The following is a 12442-nucleotide window of genomic DNA, read 5'->3' on the forward strand; positions in this document are numbered from 1 at the left end:
ATATTGCTCATCGTACAGAGTTATTTTCGATACGCCTATCGATAAGTCTCGGACGAAATATACTCGATACCAAAAAAAATTGTCAACAGCTGATTTCAGTGTTTTTGAGTTAGATGCGGCAATGTGGATAATTTATGCTTTGCTGGTGCATTTATTGCTACTGGGGTCCATATTTGTAATATACTTTCGGTCGCCTGTTATCGAAGGACTGCAGCCGCAGAAAAATCTGAAGGCTGAGCCGCCGGCGGACCGCTTGGTTCTGATAGTCACCGATGGACTGCGGGCGGAATCGTTCTTCGCCAACAATTGTAATCATGTGCCTCACTTACGCGAAATATTCATGGAGGAAGGAATAGTCGGCATATCGCGCACCCGTGTCCCTACAGAGTCACGTCCCGGACATATAGCGCTGATAGCTGGACTGTACGAGGATCCTTCGGCGGTTACAAAGGGCTGGAAAGAGAACCCCATTGAGTTCGACACTGTGTTCAACCGCAGCGATCAAACGTACGCGTGGGGGGCTCAGGATGTTCTACACATATTCGAGAAGCTTGCCGATAGCGGCCGCCCAATGTATTTTGATGCCTATAATCATGACCTAGACTTCTCAGGCCAGCACAAGACGTACAAACAAGACGAATGGGTGTTTGACAGGGTGCGCTTGCTGCTCCAACGGAAGCAAAAGGAGTTACGGAACTCCAAAAGGGTGGTGTTTTTTCTACACCTGCTAGGCTTAGACACAGCCGGCCATGTGCACAAGCCGGGCACTCCGCTTTTTCTTGAGAACCTTAAGTTCACAGAGCGCGGAGTTTGGGAGATTTACAAGCTTTTTGAAGAGACCTTTCCCGATCAGCGAACGGCATATTTGCTCACATCAGATCACGGGATGACTGATTCAGGTAAGCAAAATTTCGATTTTTTTGATGTAAAATACATGTATGCCTTTTATTTATTAGGCTCTCACGGTTCTGGCGCTAAACATGAAACAGAAACACCATTTATGCTCTGGGGTGCTGGTGTGGCTGAAAGAACTTACACGGGCGTCAACTTTGAAGTCAATGATGAGGGATTGGAATTGCCGCTGCGCGAACTGGAACAGGCGCAATTAACGCCATTAATGTCTGCGTTAATTGGTCTGCCACCGCCAATGAACAATTTCGGCATATTGCCATATGGCTTCATGAGTGCTGGTGACCGGTACGAGGCAATGGCAGCCCACAGCAATGCATTGCAGCTTCTGGCCCAGTATGTTAGTCTGCAGGAGCATCACAAGCGTGGCCTCTTTGCGCCACTCTTGAATAGTTTTGACAAACTGACATCTAAGTTGATGGATTCCTATATATCTTCCACTGTTGAAGAACTTCAACTGAAGGAATTTGAGAAATCGCTGACAAACAGTGAAACTATAATGCAACTGGCACTAGAAGGAATCGATTACTATCACGGTTACTACTGCAACGCGCTGTTAATATGCACAACGGCCACCTTTTTGGGATGGATATTTTATTTATATCGGCTACTAACTCAGGAAACAGCACCCAAAAAAGTCGCAACGACGGTGAATAATTACGCATCCGGGATCATTTTTGGCCTATGTGTGACAGCTGTGCTGCTGATCGGCTTCTTAGTAGCACAACGTGTTCCACTCTCCGTAAGCTTTTATTTGCTCCTGCCATTACCCGTCTGGATTTTGGCCCTATGGCAAGCCACAGACAACAACAGCAACGCCGTCGACGCAAGGGCTTATGCCCAACCAGCAGTTGCTCGTCAAGCGCAGGCCTCCGCGGCACAATTACTGCTGCTCATTGCTTGCGCCGAGCTGCTAGTCTTCACATTCTTTGAGCGTCGCCTGATTTCCCTTTGCTTTTTTGCTTTTGCATGTTATAGCAACTGGCGCACATTTAAGCCCAACACCGCGCAATTTTACCTATGGTTTCTGTTAGTAATAGCCCTTGCATGCTTTCCACTGCTGCCACCCTCAGTGGGGTATCAGAACTGTTATTTGCTGCTAGCTGGTATTGTGCTTCTTTTGCTGCGTGCGTTCTTGAGCAATGAGCGTCGAAGCTACAGCATGCACACCAAATGGTGCAATTCTCTTATTTTAGTAAATACTGCTGTGTGCGTGTATTTGCATAGTCACCAGATCGCAGTACCGCTGCCACTAAAAATTGTCAGTTGGTTGTATTTGGTGTATGCTTTCGTGTCCATACAGCTGAGCAAGGAGACGATCCTGGAAGCGCGCCTGGCGCAAATTTGCTACAATTTGGGGGCACTATACACGCTGATGTGCACCTCTTATGAGTCTTTGTTCGTACAGCTGCTGACATTGGAACTGGCAATGGCACTAACCGCCCAAAGTGCACACAAAGAGCCCTTGCAGCATCAGCAGAACAGCCTGCAGTCATCTTTACGTATAGCCTTTACCCTTTTGCTGTACACATTCTTCTCCCTCTTTGGCAGTGGAAATATTGCATCGATCAGCTCATTCGATCCTAACATTGCACGCTGCTTTCTTAGCCACTTTGCGCCGTTCGTGATCATGTCGCTGGTGCTGCTCAAGCTCGTGCTGCCTATAGTGATAAATCTTTCCATTGTGTACACCCACTGCGAGTACGCTCGTCAGCAGGAACGTCAAATCTTCATATGCCTTCTGATTATCTGCGACATCATGGGGCTCAACTTTCTCTTTCTTGTGCGCAATACCGGCTCCTGGCTGGAAATAGGCTCATCTATATCGCACTTCGTTATCATGGAGGTGACCACGTTGGTGATGCTGGTTCTTGCCTATGCCTCGAAAATCCTACTTCGGCTGGCCAACTGCGATCATGTTTTGTCCAAACTTCACTAAATCTACTTTATAGTTAATATTCGTCGTATAATGTGTATCAATTAGAATGATGTAAATTACTGTTGTATCTTGGTTTATACCTGGCTATATATCTATATATATATATATATTATATTATACTGATATTTTCGAAATAGTGGTAACTTAATAATTAAAACCTAATACCATACAGTTGTAGATATTTGGTTAAGTGAATTTCTATAGAACTTAGAAAGCTATAAGCAATATTAAAAATGAATATATTTAAGCAACTTACAAAAAACTTCCAGGGAGGTCCATATATGCATGTATATTTTTATAATTGTCAAACAAATATTTAAACACCGTCCATTTCCGCTTTGCGCTTGCGTTTCTTGAGCTTATGTTTCGTATCAGGTGCCTTTCCACGCAGTACAGCTGTTTTCAGGCGCTTCGCTGCCTTCTTGCGGTCTTGCATACCAGCCTTGCGTTTGGCGGCCCGCACTGGATCATGAATCTTTTCCTGAGCCACAGCCTTACGGCGTTCGGCACGCCGCACCATCAGTTTGTTCTGCACAACGTTGCGCAGTTTGTCGTACGTCTCAGCCCCGATGCGTTTGCGCAGGCGGCTGCCAACTCGCAGTGACAGTTGGCGAAGCTCTGGATCGACGTTTTGATCCTCTTCCGACATTTCGCGCACGAGTGCTTGCAGGAAGGCCGGAGCCAAGCGTGTTACTACATCAGTGCTCAGCAATGTGGATAGCCCTTCGATGAGTGTGAACAGAGCCGTGCGCTAAGAAGAAATTGGGGAATCAGATAATTCCAACGATTATTTTGAAACATTTTCTTTGCTACTTACAATGCTGGTGTCGTGTGGCGCCTTGGACAACTCCTTGTTAATTAGGATGCGAATGTTGCGCACCAGCCAGTTGAGATTGATTTTGCCAGCTGGTATTTGCTCGCTCTGATCTCCCACCTCCTCCTGTTTCATGCTGAAAGGCACATCCCTGACCATGTGCGCAACAAAGAGCAGTAGCTTGACCAGCTCATCAATCATTTCCTGCGCTGTCTCACCAGGCACCACCTGTGCACACAAGTCTAACACCAAACTCTTGATGTCCTGCGCTGGCTGCGCGTAAATAAATTCCAACGGCTTGACATCATCTGCTATCTCACGTTTGATGCCCACCAACTGCTGCCCAACATACGCGTAGTCGTAGTGTGCCAAAATCTGTGTCAGCAGCTTGGCTGCATTGCAGCGTACCCAATTATGCTCGTGGCCGAGTAGCCGCTGGCTGGCGTACGCTATTTCATCCACTGAGGGCGCTAGTTCTTGAGCGCTGAGCAAAGCCTCGCCACAGTGCTCGAAGATCTTCAGCAGACAATACTGCAGCTGTATTAACTGATGGTCAACGGTGCGTTGGTGGTGTTCCAAAGCTGCTTCCATATCTAGCACCGCGTCTTCATCGGCTGCACTATTGGATTGCTAAATGGTAATCAGAAAACATCAAATAGATGTTCCATTAAATCGCTGATTTACTCACCTTTCGTCGAGGTTTTTTGACCAGATTAATTCCGTTCGTATCAAGCGCCACGTGTCCAGGTGCGCGTACGAATTTGCCGCCTGCATCTGCATCGCCCAGAGTTAGCACGGACACCAGCGTGGGTAGCACAACGGGAAGTCGCTCTGCAAAGCCGGCACGCTCTGCTTGCACGAAGCGGGAGAGCAGCGCAGCGGCCAACTCGCGTACACCTGGCTTTTGGCTGGACTGCGGTGAGGTGAAGAATAGCATGGTCAGGTCAAGCAGCGGCTGACGCTGCAATTTGTTCAGTCGGCCTAGCAGCGCCTCCAAAGCGTTGGCTACAGCGCGACGGCAAGCGGTGTCCTCGTCGTTAACCAAACGCGTGCCCAACGACAGGTACAAGAATTCCGAATGCTTGACCAGCAACTGCAGTGGGAATTTGTTGATAATCGACAGCATAAATTGAATTGCCGACAGGCGCCCAGCGGACTGGGTGTAGGCCAGCTGCACGGACATGAATTTGAGTAACTGATCAACGCGCTTCTGCAGGGGATACTCCATAATGTATGTGATGAGTATGGTTCGAGACTCGTCGCGCACATGGTCTGACTGCGAGATAATGGACAAATCGGCCAGACGCTTCATTAGATCGTGTAGCGAGCGTGTGTCCACCTTGCGTCCCACCAGTGCCTTGAGCAAGGCGAAGCACATCGTTTGGCTACTGCACTCTCCCTCCTGCAACTCCTGCTCTACATGTAGAAGCAGCTGCTCGATCTGCTCATCACTCAGGGCATAGTCTTGGCACTTTCGAAGCAGCGCTACCACCGCCTTAAAGCTGGCACGCACCAGTTGCGCGTTTTCTTCCTGTCGCGTGGCTCCAAACGAGGAGAAGTTTTTTAGAATTTCAAACATGCGGCCCACCACCGGGCACAGCTGTTCTTGATTCAGCTCTGCCAGCTGGTAGTCGCCCATCCAGATCGCCGTGTAGCATTTAAGCGCATAGCTTGTAGTTTTAGCGTGTTTGCTGCTCAAGGCGTCACGCAGTAGCGGCAGCAACGGATGCAGGAAGGGCTGATAGTTTAGTTCTGTTAGCTTTTTGCGTTTCAGCACAAAGTGTAGCAGCTCCAGCCCGAATTCGATGAGAATGTGTGCATTGGCTTGGGCATTGGACTTGACCTGCTTGTTGCCGGTCGCAACGCTACGACGACCTGGCGCTGGCTGCAACAGCAGGCAGTCGGGACGGGCGCGACGCATCAGCGCCTGCTGCTTGTCGGTATGCTGCCGTTTCTGTGAGCCCGGCAGCAGGTCAGTGATGCTCTCCGACATGGTGCCGTAGATGAAAATCAGCAAACTCTCGCGCGCTATGTGCGTGTTCTCCACAAGACCGGCAACAATCTTGGCAAAGCACTCCTGAATCTTTTGCGTTACCTTGCGCGAGTGTGTGCGTGCCAGGTGCTCCTTGAAGGGCAGCAGCAAGTCCAGCAAACAATTGTCGCGTATGAACCGCGCCGCAATGTTCAATGTCAAATAGCTCTTGGCGCTGGGTTTGGCCTCAGGCGTGTGCGCGACGATTTTATCCACCTCTTTCTCGGCGCTTACGTCCCCGAATATGTCATTGAGAGCTACTTCCAGCAGGTTTTGCAAGCACAGCTCGATGTGCGCCGGCTGCAGTTGTCCACGCAACGCGTCCAGCACACCATGCAGCGTCACCGAAAGCACATGCACCTGAAAGCCACGCGTCAGCAACGACTGCAACTGCTCCAGCAGCAGACCCAGGCAGCTGCTGCCCAGTGTGAGCATCATCTTTTTTAGGATGTCTCGGGTAAGCATGCGAACCGATTTGAGGGGCGATCGCAGGAACGTGCACACCTTCATAAAAATACCTGGCAAAATAAAAGAGATTATTGTTATACATTAGCTAGTAAATGAATATGTAGAATCTAACATACCTGGTAAACTGTTATCCAATAGCTCCTGTGGCAGCTTTTGCAAGAGCTTAACCATGGCTAAGGCGATGGGCACGCGTTGTATTTCTTCCTCTTCCCGCTCGTAGCTTAGGCGACGGCGGTTGACTTTGTGCTTGGTATCATAATTGGTCTTCTCGGTGATGGCTCGATTAAGCGTTGGCAGTAGGACGCTGGTTATGGTAGTCATGATGCGCTTGGCTGCATTTGGAGCTAGTGGTTGTTGTATCTTCGCCGGCTCGTCATCCTCGACCTCCATCTTGTCCTCTTCTCTGTCGCCATCGAAATCAATGTTCGTGCTATCTACAGTTGGCTCCTCTTTGATAGACTTGGATTCTGATTCTTCGCCGTTTTCATCCGTTTGTTCGTTTGTTGACTCTGTTGGCTCGGGAAGCGTTTCGGTAAGTTTCCGCTTAAGTTGGGCCAATAGGGTTCCATCGGCATTCGCATTCGTTAAATCAAAATGGAAAGCATCGAGAATGCGCACCACCAGGCGAACGCACTGCTTCTGCTGACCATGCGCCAGTCGCAGGCGCTGCAGGTAATGGCGCAACACGGCGTGGTATTGCTGCCAGGGAAGCAGCTCACACATGACGCCCACTGCCTCGATTGCCGCATCGACGAGAGTGTGCTTGCCCGCATGTTTTTCGCTCAACAGGTAGCGTGTGGCCAGCGGCAGCAGCATCTGAGTTAGCGTTCGGGCACAGGGCGGCGTCTGGCGCCAACTGGCGCCTCCCGCGACGTTGACTAGACGCTGCAAGCCTCGACCGTGACGTTGGGCCTGCAAATGCAGCATATTCTCAAAGAAGTCCACCTCAACGTCGTGAGCGTCGGCCAGCGGCGCAAGATCGCGTAGCACTTCATGGGCATCGGAGCACCGCCGTGCTAGTTCACCCAGCAGCCCAATGGCCTCATTGCGTGAGTGCTCGTGGCGTTCGTCACGCACACAGCGCTGCAGTAACGGTAGCAGGCATTCGTCCAGCCAGAAATGCAGCTCATCTTTGCTGTGCATTAGCTGGCGTGTGATCTGCGGCAGCATAAGCTTTAGTAGCTCGCCAATGTTGACGCGCATGCCCAGGTCCGAATCGTGGCGAAGCATATAGAAACAATTGTAGGTCACCAACAGTCCCAGTTCCATATCGAGGACAACCGGGCTGTCCTCCTTTCGCTCCAGCAGCTGTTTCAGCTCGGTAAGTGCCTGCAGCCGCTTGTCGTAATCGGGCTGTTCCAGCCAACGCTTGTCCCAGGCGTTTAACTGCAAAACAAAGCGCGCCCATTCGCGTAACTTGGTCGACGCGGCAGCGAGTTCAGGCTGCTCTTTGGACTGCTTGAACAGACGCTTGGCCATGTCTGCCAGCATTTCGCAAAGTAGTTTGCGAGCGGGCAGCGCCTGCACCTGCTCAAAGAGCGGCGCCAGCTGGCGCACATAGTTGTGGGGAGCGGGCACGCGTTGGACAAGATTCGAGAGCGTGGTAATCAGTTGTATGACAGTTTCCGCACTCGCACTTGCTGCCTGCTTGGTGAAAAGTGGCAGCAATAGCTGCAGCAGCAGCTCGCACGTGTCTGGCTCGTGGACATGTACCGTCAGCAGGCTTAAAATGTTGAGTTCCCGCTTGTCCAATGTCTGTTTGCCGGTTCTTTTTTGCCGCCAGCTGGCCTGCAATAGCTGCAGCACATCCGGTATATACGGCTGTAAAATGCTAAGAGCTTGTGCGCCGTATTCCTCTGTGTTAGCGCTTTCCAAGAGTTGTTCCACCAACTGCAGCAGCGCACGTCGCACCACTGGCTTGGCCTTGTCGTTCAGAAGCAGCGCCATCAGATAGTGCACAATGGGCGGCGACTCAGGCGATGGGCGCTGTTGCAGCCAGGACTGGTAGCTGGGCTCGCCACCCCACATCAGCAGCAGCTTGAGCAGAGGCGTTGGCGTGTGTATAGAGTCTTGCGGCAGGCGCTCCAGGCAGGGCCAGACAAAGACATCGCATATAGCTTGCATTTCTTTGGTGTTCCACAGTTCCGACATATCCAAAAGCTGGCCAAAGTAGTTGACAAGCGTTTGGATAGCTGCGTGTCGCACATTCTTGTAGGCTGACATTAGTTTGCTAGCCTCGAGGGCATTGCCACCGATCACTTGCTGCGACACGCTGCCCGCCAAAAGCAGCAGCTTCAGGACGTACACTTGAAAGGCGGTACTCAGGCGGCCCGCGAACTCCTTTCTGATAAGCTCCAGCAAGTTAACAATTCTATGCAGCTGGCGCGCAGAGATCACTGCCGTCGGTACATACTGTGCCCGCACATGTCCCGCGAGAAGTTCGACTGGCTGGTTTGTGTACTCTTCAAAGCGGCCAAATGCCATTTTCAAGAAGTCCAATATCTCTTTCTCTTCCAGCTGTCCGAGAAAACGTAAAATTAGCGTCTTGCGCTGCTGCCCGCTCAACTGACGCTGGCCGGCCTTGGTGAGGTGTCCATACAGCACGCGCAGTATGTAGGGCATCAGCTCGGATCGCTGCTGCGTGGGGAGACTAGCTATCTCTAATCCGGTAAGGGTCGCCTTGAATTTGGCGTCATCGATCAGTCCCGCCAACTGCTGCTTTTGCTGGACCAATGAAGCTGGCTGCTTGTACGCAGCCAAGCAATCAAGCGCTAGCTGCTGCAGTTGCGCATTGGGGCCTGCGAGCAGCTCAAGATAAAATTCACGCATCTCCGATTCTCGGTGCAGTGCCTTAGGATTTGGCTGCGACACGAAACAAGCCAGCTTAAGCTGCAACGTCTGCAGTATGAATTTTGTATGTGCATTGCGTGTCTTCCGTTTGTGACGTTCGTTTGTGATTCGTGCCGCACTTGTTAATGGAGTCTTCTCAAGGTGATCGTTGTCCTCGTCGACATCTAAATCGTCGGCTGAAATGTGTGAACAATATCATTAAATAATATCCCAAAATAAGTGAAACTTAAAGATGTTTATAGAAAGGAATAAAACTTAAAGAGAAATACTTAAAACGGAGCGATATTTCAATACTAAGAAGCACTTTATCTATTTTCCACTAACGAAGACTAGTTTCCACTGAAACAGACAGACAGACTTGGCTATACCCATTGATCAAGGACGTATCGTTCGACATTTGAAGGGAACATGTCAAATATTTCTAAGGCCTTCAATTGAGCGCGTTAGTATGCACTTTCTATAGACATAATTTGGCTATGATTTTTGATATTTGGCATTTTCTCAGTGCTTACCCGTTGACTCATTTAAATTCCAAGAGTGTTCCGTGCGCTCCAGCTGGGCGCGATACTCGCGCTCCACGAATTGCAAAAATAGGCGCACCAGATCCGCGTTCTTCAGCTCGGCAATGTTTCCCAATTTGGGAATACATTGCCACAGCAGTTGACGGTAATTCAAAGCTTGTTGCAGCGTCAATTGGCTGCATGCCTCATCCAGTAGCAGCAGCGATGTAAGGGCCGGAGAGTTGTAGCTGTGCTGTGGCTGCTGCTGCAAGGTGGGCGCCTCCACGTTGTATTCAATGCATTCGATTGTCTGCAAGAGCTTTGTCTTAAACAATACCCAGAACTCTTCGGTGGTCATCACTTTGACATATTCTGCCAGCAACTGCTGTACCGGCGCCCACACAAATTTAAAATTGTTGTATAATAATCCCAGCAGCAGGCTGACTGCATGCTCTTTGTAGTGCGGCAGTTTGGCGAATCGTTTGAACTGTGCCGCTGCAGGCTCCAGTTGCTGCAGCTGTAGCAGCAGCTCTCGGTAATTGTGAACTGTGGGTTCAATGCAGCAGGCTGCAGCAAAATAGCCATATGGATTGATTTTGCATTGATCGCCGCCCAGCATCTCCAGGCAATGAGCGGCAATACGACGGCACTGCGCCACCGGTTCACTTAGCAGCTTAGATACAGCATTCAATGTGGCCTCTGTTGCGTTTGGCGTCAGCTCACCCTTAGCCATGCTATGTAAGATGAGCTGTAAGCAGGCCAAAGCTCGCAAGTCGTTGCCAACGAGCGGCAGCAAAGTCTCCTGCAGCTGTGTGCGCAGCTCTTTGGGCAACTTAAACTTGAGCAGGAAGTGCGTCTGCAGGAGGAGGAGCAGTACCGTGCGGTCGGAAGCATTGGCAGCTAGCTGATCCTGGATGGCACACTGGAGGCTGCTCTCAAGCGGCTGCTTATTGAAGCCGCGCAAATGAGGCAGTAGAATCAGGAGCAATAGTTGACGTTCCTCAGTCACATCAATTCGCTGAATTTGTTGCTCCAAATGCTCGTGGGTTGTCTTTTGTTTCAGCTCCATGGGATACGCCTGCCAATTCGATAGGCTTGTTGCATCCACGAGTAACGGGCGTTTGTGCTGTACGATGCGCGCTAAAAGTTCCAGGGCAGCCGTATCCTTATGCTCTTCGAAGTGTGCTACCACGTGGGGTAGCACCATTAGCTCGAACAGCTTATAGTCCATCATTTGGAGAATGAAATCCGAGTACACGTCACGTGATACCTGGCTGACTTTAAGCTGATTTTGTAGAAGGCGACTAGCATCCAGTTGGTCAAGTTGCGCATGTCGAGCCTTTAACAAGCTACTAACCAAGGTACTCAGTTGTTGCAGCGGCTCGGCATCCACGGTCATATGTCTATCGAGCAGCTTTAAAATCGTGGGCACTAGCAGCGACAGTTCCGCAATGTAACGACCGTCCTTATGTGTAACAAGCGGCAGAATTAGCTCAAGTAGCTGCACCGTGGCTGTTGTGCTAAGGTCCGCTTTGGATATAGCACCGCAGAGCTGCTGCCAGAGGACGACGCTTTGATCGGCACGCAAAAAATTCAGCAGCAAGCCGAAACAGTGCTGCACGATATCTGCAAGCAGCGCCGTCTGGGCGCTGGTGTGGCTAGCATCTGCGTTGGATAGCAACTCCAGAACATGTGCCAAAAGATGGGCAGCACATGTGTGCAATTGGCCATTGACACCGCGCAGTATCTCGTAGAGCAGGCGTCCGCACCCATGCACACTTGCCACCTGCTCGCGCAGCACAGTTTTCAGCACATAGGCCAGGAAACGGGGAAAGTCGCGGACATCGCGCGCTATGTAGGCAAAGCACTCAACTGCGAAGTTGGTCACATGCTCCGCGTAGTGCTGTTCGTCCAACAGCGGAAGAATAGCATTAAATACGATGCCAATATTACGTTTTAGATACGACTTTAGGGTTTTGAACAGATGAGCCAAGCAGATAAGCGTCCACTCCAGCTGTTCGGCATCCTGCGTGTTTAGAAGACATATCAACCGGTCCAGCACTCTTTGGAAATATGCATAGAAGTCTTCGCGCAGGTCACGGGCCAGCACGTAGAGAAGCTCCAAAAGCGGTTGCTGCGATAAGTTTGTGGCTGTGGCCAGGCGCTCTAGAAGCAAATCAACTACAAAGTCCTTTTGATGCAACAACTGCGGCAGGGTGACTATTTTGCGGCATCGCTTGCTGAAATAGTTGTACTCTTCTGTCAGATTCAGCACGTTCCATTTTTGTAGCGTTTGTTGAAAGTAAGTTTCATTCTCCGCTTCCTCGAGCTGCTCGTATTTGTGGCCTATATGGTAGAGTGCCAAATGACGCAAGTCGATCTCATTCACGCGATCTGTGAACGACTTGAACTGCAGAGGCATTAGCAAATGGTTTCAATGGGCCAGCGAATATCGTTGAGCCACTTACCCGAAAAGTATTTGTGTCTTTTGACTTTTCAGTTATTGCGGCCATCCTGATGAAAACTATTTACAATATGTAAAAGAAAACCCTGTTCAACGCAGTTTGGAAGCAGTTTTTTCTAAATTAAATTTACTTTATGCGTGCAACACGTGCACATTGTTTACAAAAAATTCTGGCAATGAAACTGTTATTTAACATAACATCGATGAAAACATTAACAGTCTCATGTTTATTTAACAGTTGTCTTTACCGGCATCCATTCACGATATGCATATTGTATGGAACAGCTGTTCATATCGATACGTGCGTCAAATTAGTATCGGTATCGGTATATCTCACTTTGTATCGATTTTTGAACTGTTATAGAAACACACATTCGAAAGGTATACATATGAAAAACTTTTTAATTATTAAGAAATCTCAGGCAAACATTTACTAGTTTCACTATGCTGCATTTATATAATTCAA

The 12442-nt window shown here is 49.6% G+C and overlaps 2 protein-coding genes across 2 annotated transcripts; one reads left to right on the forward strand and one right to left on the reverse strand.

Moving 5' to 3' along the window:
* The first annotated feature begins 77 nt into the window (after positions 1-77).
* Positions 78-2982, forward strand: PIG-N (Phosphatidylinositol glycan anchor biosynthesis class N). The gene is made up of 2 exons (XM_002050028.4): positions 78-899; positions 957-2982. The coding sequence occupies exons 1-2, from the start codon at positions 122-124 to the stop codon at positions 2846-2848; spliced, it is 2670 nt and encodes an 889-aa protein (XP_002050064.1). The 5' UTR covers positions 78-121; the 3' UTR covers positions 2849-2982.
* Positions 2983-3070: 88 nt separating this feature from the next.
* LOC6625985 (small subunit processome component 20 homolog) lies at positions 3071-12154 on the reverse strand. The gene is made up of 6 exons (XM_002050027.4): positions 11981-12154; positions 9525-11922; positions 6279-9188; positions 4351-6212; positions 3666-4292; positions 3071-3599 (listed from the first exon to the last, which is right to left on the reverse strand). Exons 1-6 carry the CDS (start codon positions 12023-12025, stop codon positions 3165-3167), a joined length of 8277 nt encoding a protein of 2758 aa, XP_002050063.1. The 5' UTR covers positions 12026-12154; the 3' UTR covers positions 3071-3164.
* Between the last annotated feature and the right edge of the window lie 288 nt (positions 12155-12442).

This window comes from Drosophila virilis, chromosome 5 (assembly GCF_030788295.1).
Source record: "Drosophila virilis strain 15010-1051.87 chromosome 5, Dvir_AGI_RSII-ME, whole genome shotgun sequence".
NCBI classification, from domain to species: Eukaryota; Metazoa; Arthropoda; class Insecta; order Diptera; family Drosophilidae; genus Drosophila; species Drosophila virilis.

Coding starts and splice junctions, on each gene's coding strand:
- LOC6625985 (XM_002050027.4), bottom strand. CDS start 12,025: ATGGCCGCAATAACTGAAAAGTCAAAAGACACAAATACTTTTCGG. Junction 9,189..9,524: donor GAATTTAAATGAGTCAACGG/GTAAGCACTGAG, acceptor CACACATTTCAG/CCGACGATTTAGATGTCGAC. Junction 3,600..3,665: donor CGCCACACGACACCAGCATT/GTAAGTAGCAAA, acceptor ATTTCTTCTTAG/CGCACGGCTCTGTTCACACT.
- PIG-N (XM_002050028.4), top strand. CDS start 122: ATGTGGATAATTTATGCTTTGCTGGTGCATTTATTGCTACTGGGGTCC. Junction 900..956: donor TCACGGGATGACTGATTCAG/GTAAGCAAAATT, acceptor TTTATTTATTAG/GCTCTCACGGTTCTGGCGCT.